We start from the raw sequence: 20,000 nt of genomic DNA, 5'->3' as shown, positions 1-20,000 counted from the left end.
CATCGAAATCGGTCTGCTGGTTTGTGCTGTGGAGCCTTGCGTCACACACACACGCACACGCACACGCACACGCACACGCACACGCACACGCACACGCACACGCACACACACACGGAAAACCCGACAATAAGGGTACTCTAGCGACCACCCAATAGACAAAATATGTAGTCTTGTAGATTGCGAACGCTTGTGTAGTGAATACTGACCGACTGTGGGAACAAGACTGAGACTGAGAAAGGGTGATGCGAGATGAGATGCTTGACGCTGAGACGCTGCATTGCCGTTTCCACAACCAAAGTTCTCGTACAGCATACAATACCGACTGGTAGGAGAGCTGGTCGTAAGTCCAGGCGGTCGTTAAACAGGTAGGTCGTTAAGTGAGGATGCATATATATATATATATATATATGCATATATATATATATATATATATATATATATATATATATATATATATATATACATACACACACACACACATCTGGTGTTGGCTCAATGGTATGGGTGGTGGCTTGGGATCCAAGGGTCCTGAGTTCAAACCCCACTCAGCTGTTGAATTAATACCAGGTGGGGTTAACTCGACCTGTCCTCCTTCCGAGGTCGGCAAAATGAGTGCCAGCATGCTGGTATACTGTGTCAGAGTGACGACCCGTCCAGGATTGTTCCCGATAGCCAAGGAGACTGCTTAAGCAGCACCAACGCTCTGCACAGAGTATGGTCCCAATGGATGGATGGATATATATATATATATATATATATATATATATATATATATATATATATATATATATATATATATATATATATATATGTGTGTGTGTGTGTGTGTGTGTATGTATATATATTGTTGTGGTGGCGATGACGACCGCGAGATGGAGCAGTGGGGCCATCTCCTACCGAACACCGGAATTGGAAGGTCGTCACCCCGAATAACTCTGGAGTCGAGGGGTTGCTTAAAGGACCGTGGTCGCCAATATTTCGACGGCATGAGGTAGGGTCCACTTGTCTATTCCAATTTACCTAAGTACTCACGCCATCTAACTACCGGGGAAGCCACACCCTCGGCCGGTTTTGTCCGAACCGAGTTGCTGTTACCGACTCTGATCCGGCGTAACCGAGCAGGAGTTACCAAAGCCGCGTCGGTCCAAATAACAACTTACAGCACAAACGGCCTCACTATTTCTCAAGCCCGCACCATGCTGGGTCAATGGCAGAAACGATAGGCAACGAGCTGGTACATTTAACAGGGGTTTATTTATAATTGGGATGGAGACACAGAGCAAGATTTAATCATGAATATGCTGGTAAATGTACAATGAGCAATCAACACTTATAAAATTTATACTTGTAGGACGGCGCCACCACGGACACACACACACACCAAAAGAAAATGGACCCGGATTGTTTTTATTTCGACCCTCGCAGCCAAGGGGATAGACAGGCTGGAGATCAGAGTTTGGTCGGTACCTGGCTGCCTCGTCCGGTTTGGCCCGCGACTGCAGGTGTGAAACTCGGGGTCGTCGGCGAGCCCAGACACGGTATAGCGGGGTCCAGGTGGGGGCCGGGGTCGCTCCTCACAGAGGGCCAGCGGAGATTCGCGGCTCGGACTCTGGGTTATTGCTCGACAAAAGGAGAGATGGAAGTCGATGGCTGTGGAATAGTCAGAGGACCAGCTTGAGACGCGGCAGCGACGACCACCAACGACGCACACCAAGAGCAATGGCGACCACTTTCTCCTCTGACAATTCCAACCCAACTCCAGCGAACACTCAGGAGAGCCCAGCGATTCTTATCCCTCCCCCGGACGGGGTGGGGTGACTGGTCCTCTGAGATAATCTTTGCCCTGATTGGAGAGGGTTTCGTGGGGTGATATCTGTCCCCCTCTGATTGGACAGGGGGAAAACACTGCCTTTCTGGGGTGGAGTCGGTGTTCTGAGGTGAGGAAACCTCTGCCCACGTCCATGGTCGAACGTACGTGGGCAATGGCGTCGATGGTGCGAAGAAGTGAAGGATTGACTTGTTGGCGTTGGGTATTGCAAAAATCTAACTACAGGGTGCCCCACAGAAAACCAAGAAATTTGGTAGTTTATTTCAAACAAAACAAAAGCAAACTTAGATGTAGTGTAAAACAAAGATACACTTTATTTTCAAACAAAACAAAAGCAAATTTGGATGTAGTGTAAAACAAAGAGACACTTTATTTTCAAACAAAACAAAAACAAACGTTAGATGTAGTGCAAAATACGGCAAAATAAATCTCAATCTCAAATTTCCTGGTTTTCTGTGGGGTACCCTGTAGAAAGAAGCTTCGCAGCACACATATGTAATTCCCTTTAGACATGGGGACGGGACCCGAACTATAAACACATACTTATCGAAATAACTGAACTGTGGGGACTCTGGCTGTTGTGTGCAAATGGCTGCCAGATTTGTAACAATGTGTGTGTGTGCGTGTGTGCGTGCATGCGTGCGTATATATACAGTCAACCCCCGCTTCATCGCGGTTCACCTATCGCGTCCCCGGTTCATCGCGGGTTTTCCCTTGGAACGTAACTAATTTTTTCTGCGGATTCCCCCGGTACATCGCGGTAATAATATATAAAATATAAATTATTTAAGCAATAAATTATAACGCGTGGTGCTCGACCAGTCACACAACGAACGAGACAAAGTTTCGCTTGTGAACTTCGTATATTTTCTACGTTTTTTCTCCAAGCCCCACGATGCCGCCCACACGCCCTGCACCTTCTAAAGCTTCTGGCAAGGAACCGAAGCGCCAGAGGAAGGTCCTGGGACGCTCCAGGAGAAGGTTAAGGTAAAGGTGCTCGATATATGCTTCGGGCAGGAAAAAGGTTTGCCGCCGTTGGACGAGCACTGCTCATACCCAGCACCTCAAAACCTACCAGACCAGACGAGTCGATCTCAGGCACCTCAAACCCAATCATTCCCAAACCGACCAGACCAGACGAGTAAATTTTTTGGGGGAGGCGTCCATTCATCACGGGTTTTCACTTAGCACGGGGAGGTTTGGAACGTAACCCCCGCGAGAAACTGGGGGATTACTGTTGATATATATATATATATATATATATATATATATATATATATATATATATATATTGTTACGGTTGAAATTCACAGAACACCATAAAGGTATCCCAGAGATCAGTTATGTCGATAAGTCTGTTCAGATAGATTTCCCCACCGAGGTCTGTAGGGAATTATTCGTGTGATCAGGGCTGTGATCTTTGAGATAGTGTTTTTCTTTTGCTGTCTTTATTTTGGGCCAACCACAACAACCACGCCACCATTACAACAACCACATTGACCACAATGCCAACCACACCACCATTACTACCACCACAAAACGCCAGCCATGCCACCTCAACCACGCCACCATAACCACAACCACCACCGCGTTTCCACCTCAGCACATGGTTGCCAGAAACCTGGCCTTCGTCGAGGGAAAGCAGGCGATCCCCGTCCCCCTCCCCACCAACGAATGGCATCTCCGCTGACGAATGCGGTGGATTTCACCCTGCGAGGGACAAGGAGAAAAACCAGAGCAATGAAGCAGGCAACAGTGCGAGCGTCCCCGATTTGGCGGGAAAACGCTTCCTTCTGGAAGTTTCCCGCGCGTGCTGGAAGGAGGGGCGGGAGTTGAAAAGGGGCGGGGCTTGGTGATAAAAGAGGTGGAACGCGAGCGCTGAAGTCGGGACCGTAGTCGCGGCAGTGGTCGCTCTTGGCGCCGTTGTAAGAGAGTCTCTGGAGGTGGCAGAGACGCGAGCGCTGAATAGTAGGGGTGCCAAGGTGCAGAAATGTGCTTAAAAAGAGATTGAGGTGGTCATGAAAGAACATACTTTTGTCCTAGATGTTTTTTGGTAAATTGGACCTTGGCGCACATGACTGGGGTGGCCTGCTCGGCCAACTCTCTTGCGAAAGTGCTCATCTGGCTCGATTTATCATGTGTCACCATGACGAAATTCGGCCCAAAAATTAGGGGTAGGGGAAATGGAATTCATTATTTGAACATGTTCCTATTGTTGTTTACCAACATTTTAGGTATCAGAAGAAAGTGTTTGGGCTGGGCTACAATTTGGTAGGAGAAACATTTTGATGGGGTCACTGAGTGCAGGTTGAGGGGTCAAAAGGTCAGGTGAAAATCTAGGGGCCGTAGGTATGAATGGAACTGCTGCACCCAAACCAATAAATATAAATGAATGACACACAAATTTAAGAGTACTATATAACAAAGTTTTTTTTTTGATAATCAAGCCATGTTAGGTGGATACAGAGAATTTCAGAATTAACCCCTTTATGTCCACTAGTACGTGCCCGTAAAAAAAAAAAATGTTTATATATAAATAAATATTCAAACCGCGAGCAACAAACAACAACCACACAGGCCGTTTCTTCGATCTCGCGTGCCCGGACGTGCGTGGCCCGGAAATTCGCATATTATTTGCAGTTACGATTATTCGCAATTTAGTTTTAATACCCAATTATTCAATGAGCGCCAACGTATTTTACCTTTTCGCAATGTCGTGGCAAGGAAAAACAAAAAGAGAAGAGAAGAGAGAGAAAAAAAATTTACTTCCTGGTTCGGAGCATACCAGCACTCTGATGTTATGCACCGTCTAATATGAAAACGATCATAACTTGGGCCATTGTGTTTGCTCATAATGTCGAACAAATGCGCATAAGAAATCGAGAAATTATTAGAATACACGAAGACATCATTATCCGGAAGCCCATACGTTGTAACCTGTAATGGGGAACGTGGCTGAGCTTCCGTTCCCCATCGGCCACGCCCACGCAACAACATGTCTTGTCATTGGTTGGTAAATAAATGGCCATAATTTGGGAAGCACTTGTCCGATTAATATCAAACCTTGAAAAGGCACATCCTCGGGTCCCCAGCAATATATCTGGCGAGTTTCAATTAGAGCGGACCAGTGGTTGTCGAGAAACGACGGTCACAGACACACACACACACACACACACACACACACACACACACACACACACACACACACCCACACACACACACACACCCACACACACACACACACAGACACAGACACACCACAGACACAACACAGACACACCACAGACACACCACAGACACACCACAGACACTCCACAGACACACCACAGACACAGACACACCACAGACACAGACACCTGACACACAGACACCTGACACACAGACACCTGACACACAGACACCTGACACACAGACACCTGACACACAGACACCTGACACACAGACTCCTGACACACAGACACCTGACACACAGACACCTGACACACACACACCTGACACACAGACACCTGACACACACACACCTGACACACACACACCTGACACACACACACCTGACACACACACACCTGACACACACACACCTGACACACACACACCTGACACACACACACCTGACACACACACACACCTAACACACACACACACCTAACACACACACACGGGCACAGACGGACACAGACAGACGGACACAGACGGACAGACAGACAGACAGACAGACAGACAGACAGACAGACAGACACAGACAGACAGACAGACACAGACAGACAGACAGACAGACACAGACAGACAGACACAGACAGACAGACACAGACAGACAGACACAGACAGACAGACACAGACAGACAGACACAGACAGACAGACACAGACAGACAGACAGACAGACACAGACAGACAGACACAGACAGACACAGACAGACAGACAGACAGAGAGACACAGACAGACACAGACAGACACAGACAGAGAGACACAGACAGACACAGACAGAGAGACACAGACAGACAGACAGACACAGACAGAGAGACACAGACAGACAGACAGACACAGACAGAGAGACACAGACAGACACAGACAGAGAGACAGACAGACAGACAGACACAGACAGAGAGACACAGACAGACACAGCCAGAGAGACAGACACACAGACAGACACACAGACAGACACAGACACACAGACAGACACACACAGACAGACACACACACAGACAGACACACACAGACACACACACAGACAGACAGACACACACAGACACACACACAGACAGACACACACACAGACACACACACAGACACACACACAGACACAGACACACACACAGAAACACACACAGACACAGACACAGACACAGACACAGACACAGACACACACAGATTGCTGGAATTATAGATAGATGAGCAGAATCGCTAAAATGGCAAAGGTCGGCTTTTTCTCATAAAGGTTATTATTCGCTAATTACTTGACCAAGACATGACTAGACATTGTCAGAAGGTATCAATTGATCAATTTCAACCTATTGTTGCGGATTCGCGCCCGCCGGCGTGCTGACGGCCACGTAACTCGAATCGCGGCACGTCGCCCACCGGACGGACAATCCAGTCGTGACCCTCTCGGACTAACGCCGGGAACCAGTCACGGGTGGACCTTTCGGTCTCACCGCGATCGAGCCAATCAGCCCCCGCGTGGGATAGGGTTGCTCGCCAAATTCGACCTACCTAAGTACCCACGCGGAGGGTAGACCGGGCGATCGCACCTCGCCGCAGGTCGACTTCGGACACGGGCCACTTAAGCGACCCGTTCCGTACTATCGGGATAACCGAGCGGTGTTATTCGTCGACCTCGACGGTTCGATTAATTATCGGGCGTATTCAGCCCACTACCAACCCTTTACGTGAAGCAAGATGAGGATTCAATGAAGGAAATGACGAAGCGAAGCGGGAAACAGTTCAACACAAAGCACATTTATTCGCGATGAACGGAAAGCACACATATTCAATTCCACCAAAAGCACACAGAAAAGAAAAACACAATGCAATTTTTACACAAAAAGCAAATGCGACAATGCAGATCTAATACCGATTACACGAGCACACGGCAACCCTTATACAATTTTACTTCACAGACGGCGCCAACAACACATACCCAAAACCAAGGAAAGAATACCCTCAAGGATGAGGCGGGCCTGAGGCCGAGACCGGGTCGGGCCTACCCGTCTGGTGATGAGACGCGGAGCGGCGATGGTGCCTCAACTCCGCGGGCCTCGCGGGCAGTGTCTGGTAGGGGGTGGGAAAGGGGCCCCCTTGGTCGCACTATCTCAGCGCGGGGGGAAACAGGAGGGGGTTGCTGATGCTCGGGGTATAGAGGATTTTTATTGTCCCGCGACGAGCGTCTCCATCTCGGCCAGGTCGCGCTGTCGGCCTCCCTGGGGTGCAGCTCCCTGCACGACGCGAGCACCCCCTCGTCTGCCCTCGCCACCTCTCCACAGCTCCGTCCCCTCCGCTCCGACTCCAACGCACACGACGACGACCAGCTCCTTTTTGCTCCTTCTTCCCAACTCCACCGCCCGCGAAGTCTTAACTCTCTGTTCTGTCCTTTCTGACGAACACGGTCGCTTATATAAGCCCCGTGGCTTCGCCTTTGACCCCCTCCCTTCGACCTTTCACCTCGCTCCCCATTGGCCCGAGAAAAAGTGGGCGTGAATGCTTTTTGATCCATAAATTTGCATATATCGATCGCCCTCCAACGCCCTGGAGGCGGGGCCAAATCGCCCCTCGCTCACCGATTGGACGGCAAAAAGTGGGCGTGTGTCGTTTTTGATCCGTTTTTGAAGCACAAAATCCGTGATTTTGTACACGCTGTTCGGCGCGCGCCCTGCACGAGTCCAACACCGGTACCCACAGGCGGCGCAAGAACGGTGGCGATGCGACGGTTGCGAGGTGTGACGTGAAGGTCGTGGCGGTTGTGGTGAAGCGGCGTTGTGGTTGGTGGTTGATGTTGTGGTTGTGGTGGTAACAATGGCGGTTGGTCCAAATTAAAGATAGTAAAAGAAAAACGGCTATCCTGAAGAGTCGCAGCACGCATAAATGACATGTATTCCCACTAGACAACGGGTTTGGGCCTAACTACACATGTACTTACCGAGATACCTCACCTAAGGGACCTGAATGGTGGTTTGCGAATTTGGTAACCACAACACTATTTTACCATTTACTTTGGCTAAAGGTAAGTTTTATGCATACAATATCATTTTAACCCAAGTGAGAATTTGCTGTCCCAATGAGACACCATACTTTTTAAAACAAAGAGCTCTTCATTAATTGAAGGTGTAAAATTGATCTCCTCATGGCCTTCAGCCATGCAACAGGAAAATTCAGAAGGATTTTAATCCATCATATCCAATAACATCATCAAAATGATATTGAACTGATGATACATAATAATAGAGGAAGTTTAAGGTAATTAGTTTAACAATACAAACACCATGAATCTTGAGTTCGATGATCAGAATCTTCAGTTTGATGCACAGATTAGGGATGTTGGGCCTTCAAGCATGTCATCTCTTACTTTGAACTTGAATCCAAGATAACCAAACACCCAAGGGCCTTGCAAACTCTGATCATGTAGGCCTAAGGCATGTAAGGAGATTATGCAGCTGGCCTAGAAATGTAAGGTAGAAATTGAAGTCATGTAATCATAGATTTGCTGTGCTAATTGTAGACTACATTTGGGCTTCATGAATCATGTGTTTTTTCATGAAATCTACAGAAGCTCATTAGGACAGAGGCATTCAGTTCATTGTTTATCTTAAAAAATGTCTACTCTTGCAATGTCTGATGTTAATTGTAACATCATTGTTATGTTACTAGTAGTAGGCCTATATATGTTATCATGCTGTGTAAATAAATGGGTATAATGGAATAAAACTTTGAATTGTTGACCTCCCCCCCCCCCCCCCTCGTAATGTTGTCTGCTGAAATGTAAGTCTAACTTGCTATGATTATAATCTTGATATTCTATACACCCATTGGAATTCACCAAAATGTGACACATTGCACTTTGCCTTTCAGCCTCAAGTTAGATCATTCAAAGTCTACCAATGGCAGAACTCGCTGAGCTGCAGTTGGGGAAAAAAAGGAAGAGTCCATCAATTCCCAAAACTGACTTTGGTTTCTGCATAATATGTCAGAAGACGATTACGGACTCTTTGCAGCAAGTAACTGACAATGGATATGCCACACTGTTGTATGCAGTGACGCATCGCAATGATGACATTGCTGACCGTCTCCGAGATGATGTCATTTGCAGAGATACATTTCTTGAGAAACAGCCGAAATACCACCGAAGATGCCGCAATACGTACACGAACAAGAAATCGGTGGATCAAAAAAAAACGTGCCAAGACATGAAATAATGAACTTGAGGACAAAAATCAATGTGCACCTCATGTCACCAGATCTTCATCTTCAACACGGGAATTCACAAAGGTATGTTTCGTCTGTGGAAAGGAGAGGGATAGAAAGGGCGAGTGCAAACTGATCCTTCTCGCAACAAAAGACCGGGAGGACACCATATTGAGAAAGGCAAAAGAGTTGGATGACTTTGCGATGCTTCACATGATACAGGGACATGGTGAACGTTGTACAGACTTAATTGCCAATGACTTTCGCTATCATAAATCATGCTTGACATTATATTTGTTGAAAAGTAGGCCTAGCAGTACTGAGCAAGATTAGCCAATTGATTCTGAGCAGAGAGTTGATGAGTATGAACGTGCATTTAAAGAAACTGTGTCAAAAGTTGAAGGCAAATTGTTGAATGAGAATACTGTATTCTTTGTTTCTCAATTGCGTGACGTGGTCAGGCAAGGGTTGTCGGACAGACAGGTTAATCATGCAATACAGTATAGTTCAAACCAACTGGTAAGGCAATTAGAAAACTATTTTGGGGACAAGATCATCATTGTTCCCCTGGTGGGTACCTCACGGTTGATGTGTTCTTCTAGTTTATCCCTGTCAACTGTTTTGTGTGAAGTGAAACAGCTCAAAGGCAGGCTTGAAGAATGGGAATATCTTGATGAAGAAGATGATGAGCCTGATGAGAAAAATGGTGACAGAGGAAGAGATGCTCATGTTCAATTCCAGCGAGAATCATTTATCACGGGTGAAGGAAATCAGGCCCCAGGATGAGGCAGATGATGCAGTAAACCTTGATCTGGATATATCTTACCAAGCAGCCAAAAAACTTGTTCCTATGGACTTGTACAATCACTTGTCATGGATGCTTCATGATGTACCCTTTGATGTCGGACCTGACGGTTGTGTTCCACTGAGTCAGAAACAACACGAACAGGTTTTGAACATTGGTCAGGATGTCATTGTGGGTATGTCTACTATACTGGCACTGCCCTGCACATTATGAAACAGACATGGAGCAAGGATACTGTTACCCTACTCAATAGATTTGGAAAGCCATCCAAACCAGGCCTTCTCTTAACAAGATGCAAATGCCGCAAAGACAAATGCAGATCACATTGCCCTTGCCGAAAGACAAAAGTATCGTGCACCATGGCTTGTAACTGCTGTGGGGATCCACTGATGTGCACGCTTATGGAAGAGAAGAATGAAGATATTCTATGAACATGAACATATTGCTCTAGATCCATGATTCATCATCAGTCATCATCATCGACATCAGCTGATCAGTCAACCTAATTAATACATTATACATGTACTCTCATCAGTATGTTTACTGATTTTAGCCAAAAGTGATTGAATTAGTGTTACTATAAATGGTATCCCATTCTTTCAATAATTGTCTGAGTACTGGTTGGGAAAGGTGTACAATGGTGTATACCAATATTGAAAATAATACTGAAAATGTGTTTAATTTTACATAAAATACTGATAATGTGAACGAGTGTACCTGATTGGCATTTGTAGGGTGGACAGCTCAGACGTCGTAGCTAAAATAGCTAGTTCACAAGCTGGTGGTTCATAAGTCTATTAAACCCCATGTCTAAACAGCTTTCAGTGTTATGCACTGCCAAGGGCTTGGGTTGAATTTTTTCATTACTCTAAAGCAAGGAGGTAGAAACTAGTAAACGTACCCAAAGGGTTAATATGAAACATCCAGAAGGGGTTAATATATGCAACTAAAGGGGTAAATAGGTTGAAATTGGTCAATTTATACCTTGTGACAATGTCTCGTCATGTTTTGGTCAAGTAATTAGCGAATAATAACTTTTATGAGAAAAAGCCGACTTTTGCCATTTTTGCGATAATGCTCATAGACATAAAGGGGTTAATTCTCAAATTCTCTGTATCCACCTAACAAGGCTTAATTATCAAAAACTTTGCTATATCGTACTCTTAAATTTGTGTTTGTGTCATTCATTTATATTTATTGGTTTGGGTACAGCAGTTCCATTTATACCCACGGCCCCTAGATTTTCACCTGACCCTTCCGAGCGTGACCTTTTGACCCCCCAACCTGCACTCAGTGACCCCATCACAATGTTTCTCTGACCATATTGTAGCCCAGCCCAAACCCTTTCTTCTGATACCTAAAATGTTGGTAAACAACAATAGGAACATATTCAAATAATGAATTCCATTTCCCCTACCCCTGATTTTGGGCCGAATTTCGTCATGGTGACACATAATAAATCGAGCCAGATGAGCACTTTTGCAAGAGAGTTGGCCGGGCAGGCCACCCCATTCATGTGCGCCAAGGTCCAATCTACCAAAAAACATCTAGGACAAAAGTATGTTCTTTCATGACTACTCCTCTCCAATTTTCTGGGCTCTGGCACCCCTACTAGAAGAGAAGGTCTGAGGCGTGTGTGTGTGCGGACGCTAAGGCTCGAGGCTCGCTTGCTGGATCGTGCTCGCTGGATCGCTCTGGGCTCTCTGGATCGAAGGCACTTTGAGGGGGTCGGTGGTCGTGGCGGAGTCACTCAGGATCGTGTGCGAGTCGCCTATCTGGGTCGGATCGAGGAGGACTCGAGCTCGAGGATCCACCACCCGGTCACATTTTTCCTTCCTTTCTTTATGTTCTTTTGGGCTTTTGTATGTGTGTCTGTGGCGCCGTGTCCTTAAGTAAACCTGCTTAAGTGACTGTAGATAATAATAGAGAACGGCTGTAGGTCTTTGGTCCTCCTGTCCCCTACCCCCATTCCCCCATTGCATACTGTTTGAATATTGCTTCATTGCTTGCGTCGCGTGTATAAATAAATGTGCCTGTCTCAATGTACCTGTTTGTGCGTCTTTTTCACCATTTGAGTTGCCATCGCTGCATACGGAATATTGGCAGGCTTTTTAATAGCCGATAAAGTGATCGGGTCCAGCGAGGTCGGGCGATAAACCACCGCTCGGCAATCGCATTCAAAACGATCTGTGCGTAAGTGGCTCGTTTTGTACCGGCCTCCGCCGAGGTATAGATCCCCGGCATTCCTGTCTGTGCAAGTAATTAGGTATATCGCCAATTCGGTGATTGACCCTGTAGTGCGTGGACAGGAGAGTTGGCAGGTCTATGGTGTGATTAAAAACACACCCGTAGCTGGGTTCCGGCATTTCATCCGGAAGGCTGCGATTGGATTGCCCATCCGGTGGGCGTATGGCCGCGATTCGGCTAAAAGCGGCTGTCCGCACGCCGAACGCCGGGAACCATAATATATATATATATATCTATATATATATATATATATATATATATATATATATATATATGTATATGTATATATATAAATATGTATATGTATATATATATAAATATGTATATGTATATATATAAATATGTATGTATGTATATATAAATATGTATGTGTATATATATATATATATATATATATATATATATATATATATATATATATATATATATATGTATGTATATGTATATATATATATATGTATGTATATGTATATATATATATGTATGTATATGTATATATATATATATATATATATATATATGTATATATATATATATATATATATATATATATGTATGTATATGTATATATACATATATATGTATATATATATGTATATGTATATGTATATGTATATGTATATATATATATATATATATGTATGTATATGTATGTATATATATATATATATATATATATATATATATATATGTATATGTATATATATAAATATGTATATGTATATATATATAAATATGTATATGTATATATATAAATTGCTGCAGGAATCCGTCGGTCCACGTGTCGAAGAGATATTTGGTGACGAAGAGATTTACTTTCAGCAAGATGGAGCACCTCCCCATTACCACCGTGATGTAAGGGCCTATCTCGAAGCAACTTTTCCGAACCGATGGATTGGGCGAAGAGGTCGTGTTGAATTCCCTGCGCGTTCCCCAGACCTCACTCCAATGGACTTCTTTTAATGGGGATATCTCCAAGATGAGGTTTACGGCTCAAAACCAGCAACAGTCGATGAGCTGAAAGAGGAAATTGAAAGATAATGTCTTGCAGTTCCAAATGAAATGATTCGTAACGCTGTTGAATCCATTAGTCCGCGTTATCGGCTGTGTTTGGAACGTGATGGTCATCAGTTTGAACATTTGTAAACATGCATTAATCCATTTACACATTTAACCATTAATCTTGTGTTTTAAGTCAATAAACAATGCATTTATTATCATTTGAAGTGAGTCCATTTTTTTTTTGGGACACCCTGTGTGTGTATGTATATATGTATATATATATATATATATATATATATATATATATATATATATATATATATATATATATATATATATATATATATATATATATATATATATATATATATATATATATATATATATATATATATATATATATACAGCTCTGGAAAAAATTGAGACCACTGCAAAATTATCAGTTTTTCTGGTTTTACTATTTATTGGTATGTGTTTGAGTAAAATGAACATTTTTGTTTTATTCTGTAAACCACTGACAACATTTCTCCCAAATTCCGAATAAAAATATTGTCATTTAGAGCATTTATTTGCAGAAAATGACAACTGGTCAAAATAACAACAAAGATTCAGTATTTTCAGACCTCAAATAATACAAACAAAACAATTTCATATTCATTTTTAAACAACACAATACTAATGTTTTAACTTAGGAAGAGTTCAGAAATCAATATTTTGTGGAATAACCCTGATTTTCAATAACAGCTTTCATGCGTCTTGGCATGCTCTTCACCAGTCTTTCACATTGCTGTTGGATGACTTTATGCCACTCCTGGCGCAAAAATCCAAGCAGCTCGGCTTTGTTTGATGGCTTGTGACCATCCATCTTCCTCTTCATCACATTCCAGAGGTTTTCAATGTGGTTCAGGTTTGGAGATTGGGCTGGCCATGACAGGGTCTTGATCTGATGGTCCTCCATCCACAACTTGATTGACCTGGCTGTGTGGCATGAAGCATTGTCCTGCTGGAAAAACCAATCCTCAGAGTTGGGGAACATTGTCAGAGCAGAAGGAAGCAAGTGTTCTTCCAGGACAACCTTGTACGTGGCTTGATTCACGAGTCCTTCACAAAGACAAATCTGCCCGATTCCAGCCTTGCTGAAGCACCCCCAGATCATCACCGGATTCTCCACCAAATTTAACAGTGGGTGTGAGACACTGTTGCTTGTAGACCTCTCCAGGTCTCCGTCTAACCATTAGACCAGGTGTTGGGCAAAGCTGAAAATTGGACTCTTCAGAGAAGATGACCTTACTCCAGTCCTCTACGGTCCAATCCTTATGGTCTTTTGCAAACAGCCTGGCTCTTCTTTGCTTCTCATTGATGAAGGGCTTTTTTTCTAGCTTTGCACAACTTCAGCCCTGACCCAAGGAGCCTGTTTCGAACCGTCCTCGCCGTGCACTTCACCCCAGCTGCCGTTTTCCATTCTTTTTGTAGGTCACTTGATGTCATCCAACTGTTGTTGAGTGACATTCGCATGAGTAGGCGGTCATCCCGGTCAGTGGAAAGTCGTTTTCGCCCTCTGCCAGTCTGCAGCTTTATTGTCCCCAATGTCTGCTGCTTGACCTTGTTCTTATGAACCGCCGTCTTTGAAATTTTAAGGATGGAAGCAACGTGACGCTCACTGCGTCCCCCTGCCAGTAAAGCCATAATTAAACCCTTCTTTTCCTCACTCAAAACTTTTCTTTTCAACTCATTTGGCATGGTCAATAGTTATTTTTTTTGATTCCAATTACTGTTGAGGTACTACTAGCACTGTTTTTGCCACCCAGCTGGTCCTATTGCAAGAAGATAGTGATGACCACAGCAGTGGTTTTTATACTTTTCCTTGTTAAATAAGATTCAGTTCGGGTGATCACCTAATCAGTACCTCACTAAGTAGAATGAGGTGTGCCTGTGTTGGAATTCAACAGACATTGGAATGGAATGACTGCCATACATGTAGAGATGCTGATTTAAATTTTTTTTGGAGTGGGCTCTTATTTTTATCCTCTCTTCTTATCCTCTTATCCTCTCCTAATATCTTGCTTCTCTCACAGACCCAATTATCGCATGGCATTGTTAATTCTTATAACATTTCAAATTACAACCTTCACTCACGATTCCGCTTCAAAGGAGGAGTCTGTGTCTACTCCAACATCAACACGCCTGCTGTACGCCTTGTGGACCTTGAATCTCCAAACATTGATATCATCTGGCTTAACATTTGTCTCCTGACCTTGACTATCTTTCTTTGGTTCACTTACTGCTCTCCAAATTCTACAAACTTTTTAGCTTTCTTTGACTATCTTAACTCTTGCCATGAGGCCATGACATTCGAACACCCTCGAGCAGAATTTCTCTATCTCGGAAACTTCAATGTACACCACAGGAAATGGCTGAAATCTTCCTACACGGATATTGGGGGAGTTGAAGCTCTTAAATTTTCCATTCTTAATGATTTGAAACAAATTATCACCCACCCTACCCATAACCCAGATCGTCACGACCACACTACCAATACTTTGGATTTATTCTTCACCTCTAATCTGTTGCATAACAACTCCACAATTTCACCTCCAATTGGTTCTTCTGACTGTGCTGTATCACGTGATTTGGTTTTCGTGTATCATGACTCGGCCGCTAGGGGTGGCGGTGATGTACATCCGGAAGGGCAATAAAGCGGAGTTACTGCTACGCTCTCGCTCTCCATGTTCCGCTGCGCCTCGGATACCACACTGACAACAATCTTGTGGACATCACTTTACTTACCACTACTTCCTCTCATCTGACTGCTCCGACGAAATGCCAGTATTGGCATTTCAATAATGCTGACTGGACTGGATTACGAAACTTCTTTTCTGACTTTTCCTGGAGAGACTACTGCCTCTCCTTGGGTGATGCTTCTATCTCTGCTGAACGTATAGCTGAGGTTATTGTTGCAGGAATGGAGGCTTGTATCCCCTTCTCTTTCAAATCGATCTCTCCGACCAATTCTTGGTTAAATAATTCCTGCTCTGTGGCCATTCGTGCAAGGGATGCCGCATATCGGACATGGAAAAACTCTTCTTCCTCTGACTTTCTTTCTTTCAGCTTTCATATCTGCCAGAAATCATTGCAAGCATGTTATTCGTGAAGCAAAGCATTCCTTTATCTTTCTATAAATTCCAGGTGTGTGTGTGTGTGTGTGTGTGTGTGTGTGTGTGTGTGTGTCCGCTGTTTCTCGCCAACCACTGGTCCGATCTAATTGAAACTTGCCAGGTATATTGCTGGGGACCTGAGTATGTGCCTTTTCAAGGTTTGATATTAATCGGACAAGTGGTTCCCAAGTTAAGGCCATTTATTTACCAAACCAATGACAGGACACGTTGCTGCGTAGGCGTGGCCGATGGGGAAAGGGCGCTAGGCGCCATTTAGTTACCAATGACAGGACACGTTGCTGCGTTGGTGTGGCCGTTGGGGAAGAGATCCTCAGTTACCAATGACAGGACACGTTGCTTGGCGTTTTGCACCCAGCGCGTTCCCAATTACGTGTTACAACGTACGGACTTCCGGATAGTGATGACTGACTGTATTCTAATAATTTCTCGATTTCTTATGCGCATTTATAGATAAACACAATGCCCCAATCCAGTCGTCGTTTTCGAGAGTGAAGGAGCGGCCTGTGTGGTTGTTTGAAAGTATTTTTTTTTTTTGCATGTACAGCCACGCACGTATGGGCACGTGAGAGCGAATGAACGGCCTGTGTGGTTGTTGTTTCTGGCACGCGGTTTGAAAGTTTTTTTTTGCACCTACGGCCACGCGAGAGCGAAGGAACGGCTTGTATGTTTGTTGTTTCTGGCACGCGGTTTGAAAGTTTTTTTTTTGCACGTTCAGCCACGCACGTACGGGCATGTAAGAGCGAAGGAACAGCCTGTGTGGTTGTTTCTGGCATGTGGTTTGAAAGTTTTTTTTTTTTTTGCACATACGGGCACGCACTAGTTCAAAAGAAATGTGACAACCTCTCATTTTCTTTCACTAATCAATCTTACTGTTCCTTAGCTAAAAATATCTCCAATAACTTCTGTCGCGCCACCTTTCCTTCACTTTTCCGTTCCGATGATTCTATCACTGTCTCTCCGACCGATAAAGCAACTCTTGTTGGTTCTCTTTTCTCCTCTAACTCCACACTGGATGACTCTAACATTCCATCTCCCTCTGATGTTCCCCTCACCAATCCTATGTCCCTCCCTGTAATCTCTTTTCATGCAGTCAAAAAAATCATTTTGAAAGTTCCCTATTTGCCACAATCCAACATGAATACTTCTGCATGATGTCAATATATTCAACATTAATAGTACAAAAGTTTATACACCCTAATATTTCCAATTTTTATTTTTCACTGTCTTGAAACTCCTAGAGTTCATTCCACAGATGGACAAGCTTTTTGATGAGTCCATCTTGATTGGTTCGGGATACACTGTAAGAGAAACACTCCGGTAAGGATGTTGGACATACACAGAGCAAGTCTTTGTTGACCACTGTTGACTACCGTGTGCTTTAACCACTCAAGGTCGCCCTATAAAACTCTTCTTGCAGACCATTGGCTTATAGCACTTTAGCAGATCTTGTGCACCATGTGCGCCAACATCTGCCATTGTCAGAGCTGGCGCTAGCTGTGCGCCTGTTTGCTCGGAACATCGATGATGAGACTCTTCCCAGCAGCATCCAGACAGTGTCGTGCAAGCTACTACTGAACCTCGTAGAATGCATCCGTGCTCGCAGTGAGCAGGAGGGTGGCAGTGGGCGTGAATTGCTGCTCAGAATGCTCGAGGTAGTTTTCTGTTTTGCAGGTGGATCATAAAAAATTAAGGAAATATTAAATTGATCATTGAGATCTGGGACTTTGGGTCATTCCCAGCTGCAAAAAATGGTTACGCAAAAGTGTACGAGTCTATTGCATGATTGCCGTGCTTCACTACTTGTTTTGTCTTCCTCTCTGTCACACTACGGCTATCAGGTTTTTGTGCTGAAGTTTCACACAATTGCCAAGTACCAGTTGCCAGCTATATTTAAACGGTGCAAACCCCAGGCTGAGCTCTCCTCACAGTCGTCTGAGATGTTGCCACCTTCCACAACGTCGACCGCGACTCCAAACTCGACAGCTGCTGTTCCAGCTCTCACAACTCCAGGCCCATCATCCACTGCTTTGCCAGGAGTAGTGGGACATGGCACTGAGCGCACCACTTCCGAATCTGGAGACAAACAGAGCTTTTGCGTGGCTGATTGTCGAGGTCTCGTGAAGACTTTAGTTTGTGGAGTCAAGACCATCACTTGGGGCATTGGTTCCTGCAAGTCCCCCGGTGGTGGGTTCCTTGCACCGAGTCAGTTTGTGTCTGCTTAGTGGAATGATTTTATGGATAAAAAAAGGTCTGCTTGTTTACTAGATCTTGGGTATCATTGGTGACTGGTATTAAACGATAAACGATTTTAGCATCATTATAGTGAAGTAAAGAGTTGGGTAAAAAATTGTAATGTTTCAGTTTACAGGTGGATCTTTGTCTTGGTACTCCTTGTATTTTCTCTTCTTCACTAATTCTGTGTTCCATGACTTTACAGATACAACACCAGTACACAAGCAGTTTCAACCAAAAGAGACTCAAATCTTCATTAAACTGGTGAAGTATGCTATGCAAGCTCTTGACATATATCAGGTATGTTTGAAAATATTTTGCTGTACCTCTTATATTGATTACTTGTTAATCTATTTGGTCATACTGCATGGATTTGTGTTCAGACATCCAGCTTGCACATAGTTACCCTTGCTCAAATTATTATTTTTTTGTCTATACAAAGTAAATTTATTCAAATGGCATGTGACATTTGATGGTGGAAACGGCTTTCACATGCAAGCATAGAAACGGCCGTAAAACAATATTGATGATGATGAGGTTGATGGTAAACATTGGACGTAATGAAGTTGATGATGATGATGATTTTTAATTTTCAGATCTGCAGGCCATTGTGCTTTCTTCAAAGCAGGACCATGTTGATTTTATCTTTTTTCACTCACTACAGGTTCAGGTGGGTGTGAATGGGCAGACCTACCTTCGTGCAGCGAACTGCCAGACGGTGCGTATCAAGGAGGAGAAAGAGGTCCTTGAGCACTTCGCAGGGGTCTTCACGATGATGAACCCTCTCACTTTCAAGGAGATTTTTCAGACCACTGTTCCCTACTTGGTGGAGCGCATTGCCAAGAACTACGCTCTTCAGGTTTCTTGTCCATTTACAACTGGCTTGTGATACTACGGCTTGAGTAACTGCATTGTTTCCACTTGGTTGTTTGTCGCCTCCGCCACCAAAGGTGGATGGAGGTTATTTTTTCACTTCTGTCTGTCTGTCTGTCTGTCTGTGCACATGATATCTCAAAAAGTGAGAGATGGATTCGGACTGAGCTTGGTGGACAGGTTGGGTGTGTGACAAAGACGAATAGATTTGATTTTGATGAAGATCAGGATCCAGATCTGGATACGAGAATTTTTTAATCATTAAAGTAGCTAGTTCACTCACTCCCTATGGGAGCACGGGAAGGGTCATGTTATTATCCTCTCTGGGGTATATAGATTACAGTAGATTTAGGCTCGGGCCTTAATCCAAATGGCTTAAGATTCAAGCAAGCACTCCATCCAAAACCGTTGATAATTAAAGGAACAGCTGGCTTGGCAAG

At 44.1% G+C, this 20,000-nt stretch overlaps 1 protein-coding gene across 10 annotated transcripts in view; it reads left to right on the top strand.

Annotated features, from left to right (window-relative positions):
* TRRAP (transformation/transcription domain associated protein) overlaps positions 1 to 20,000 on the top strand; it is a 242,696-nt gene that overhangs the window by 89,187 nt on the left and 133,509 nt on the right. For all 10 annotated transcript variants that reach the window (XR_015051923.1, XM_085858090.1, XM_085858089.1 and 7 more), the window contains 5 exons: positions 17,694 to 17,772; positions 17,873 to 18,107; positions 18,294 to 18,639; positions 18,893 to 18,987; positions 19,352 to 19,546. Coding sequence is in view for 9 of the 10 variants with exons in the window: in XM_085858090.1 (XP_085714216.1) it covers positions 17,694 to 17,772; positions 17,873 to 18,107; positions 18,294 to 18,639; positions 18,893 to 18,987; positions 19,352 to 19,546 (950 nt within the window). In the remaining variant the exon portion in view is untranslated. The remainder of the gene's footprint in view (positions 1 to 17,693; positions 17,773 to 17,872; positions 18,108 to 18,293; positions 18,640 to 18,892; positions 18,988 to 19,351; positions 19,547 to 20,000) is intronic.

Source organism: Eptatretus burgeri, chromosome 15, assembly GCF_056783735.1.
Source record: "Eptatretus burgeri isolate ZD-2024b chromosome 15, Ebu_testis_v1, whole genome shotgun sequence".
In the NCBI taxonomy this organism is placed as follows: domain Eukaryota; kingdom Metazoa; phylum Chordata; class Myxini; order Myxiniformes; family Myxinidae; genus Eptatretus; species Eptatretus burgeri.
The sequence above is the reverse complement of the archived record's forward strand: the minus strand, read 5'-3'. Positions and strand labels throughout refer to the sequence as shown.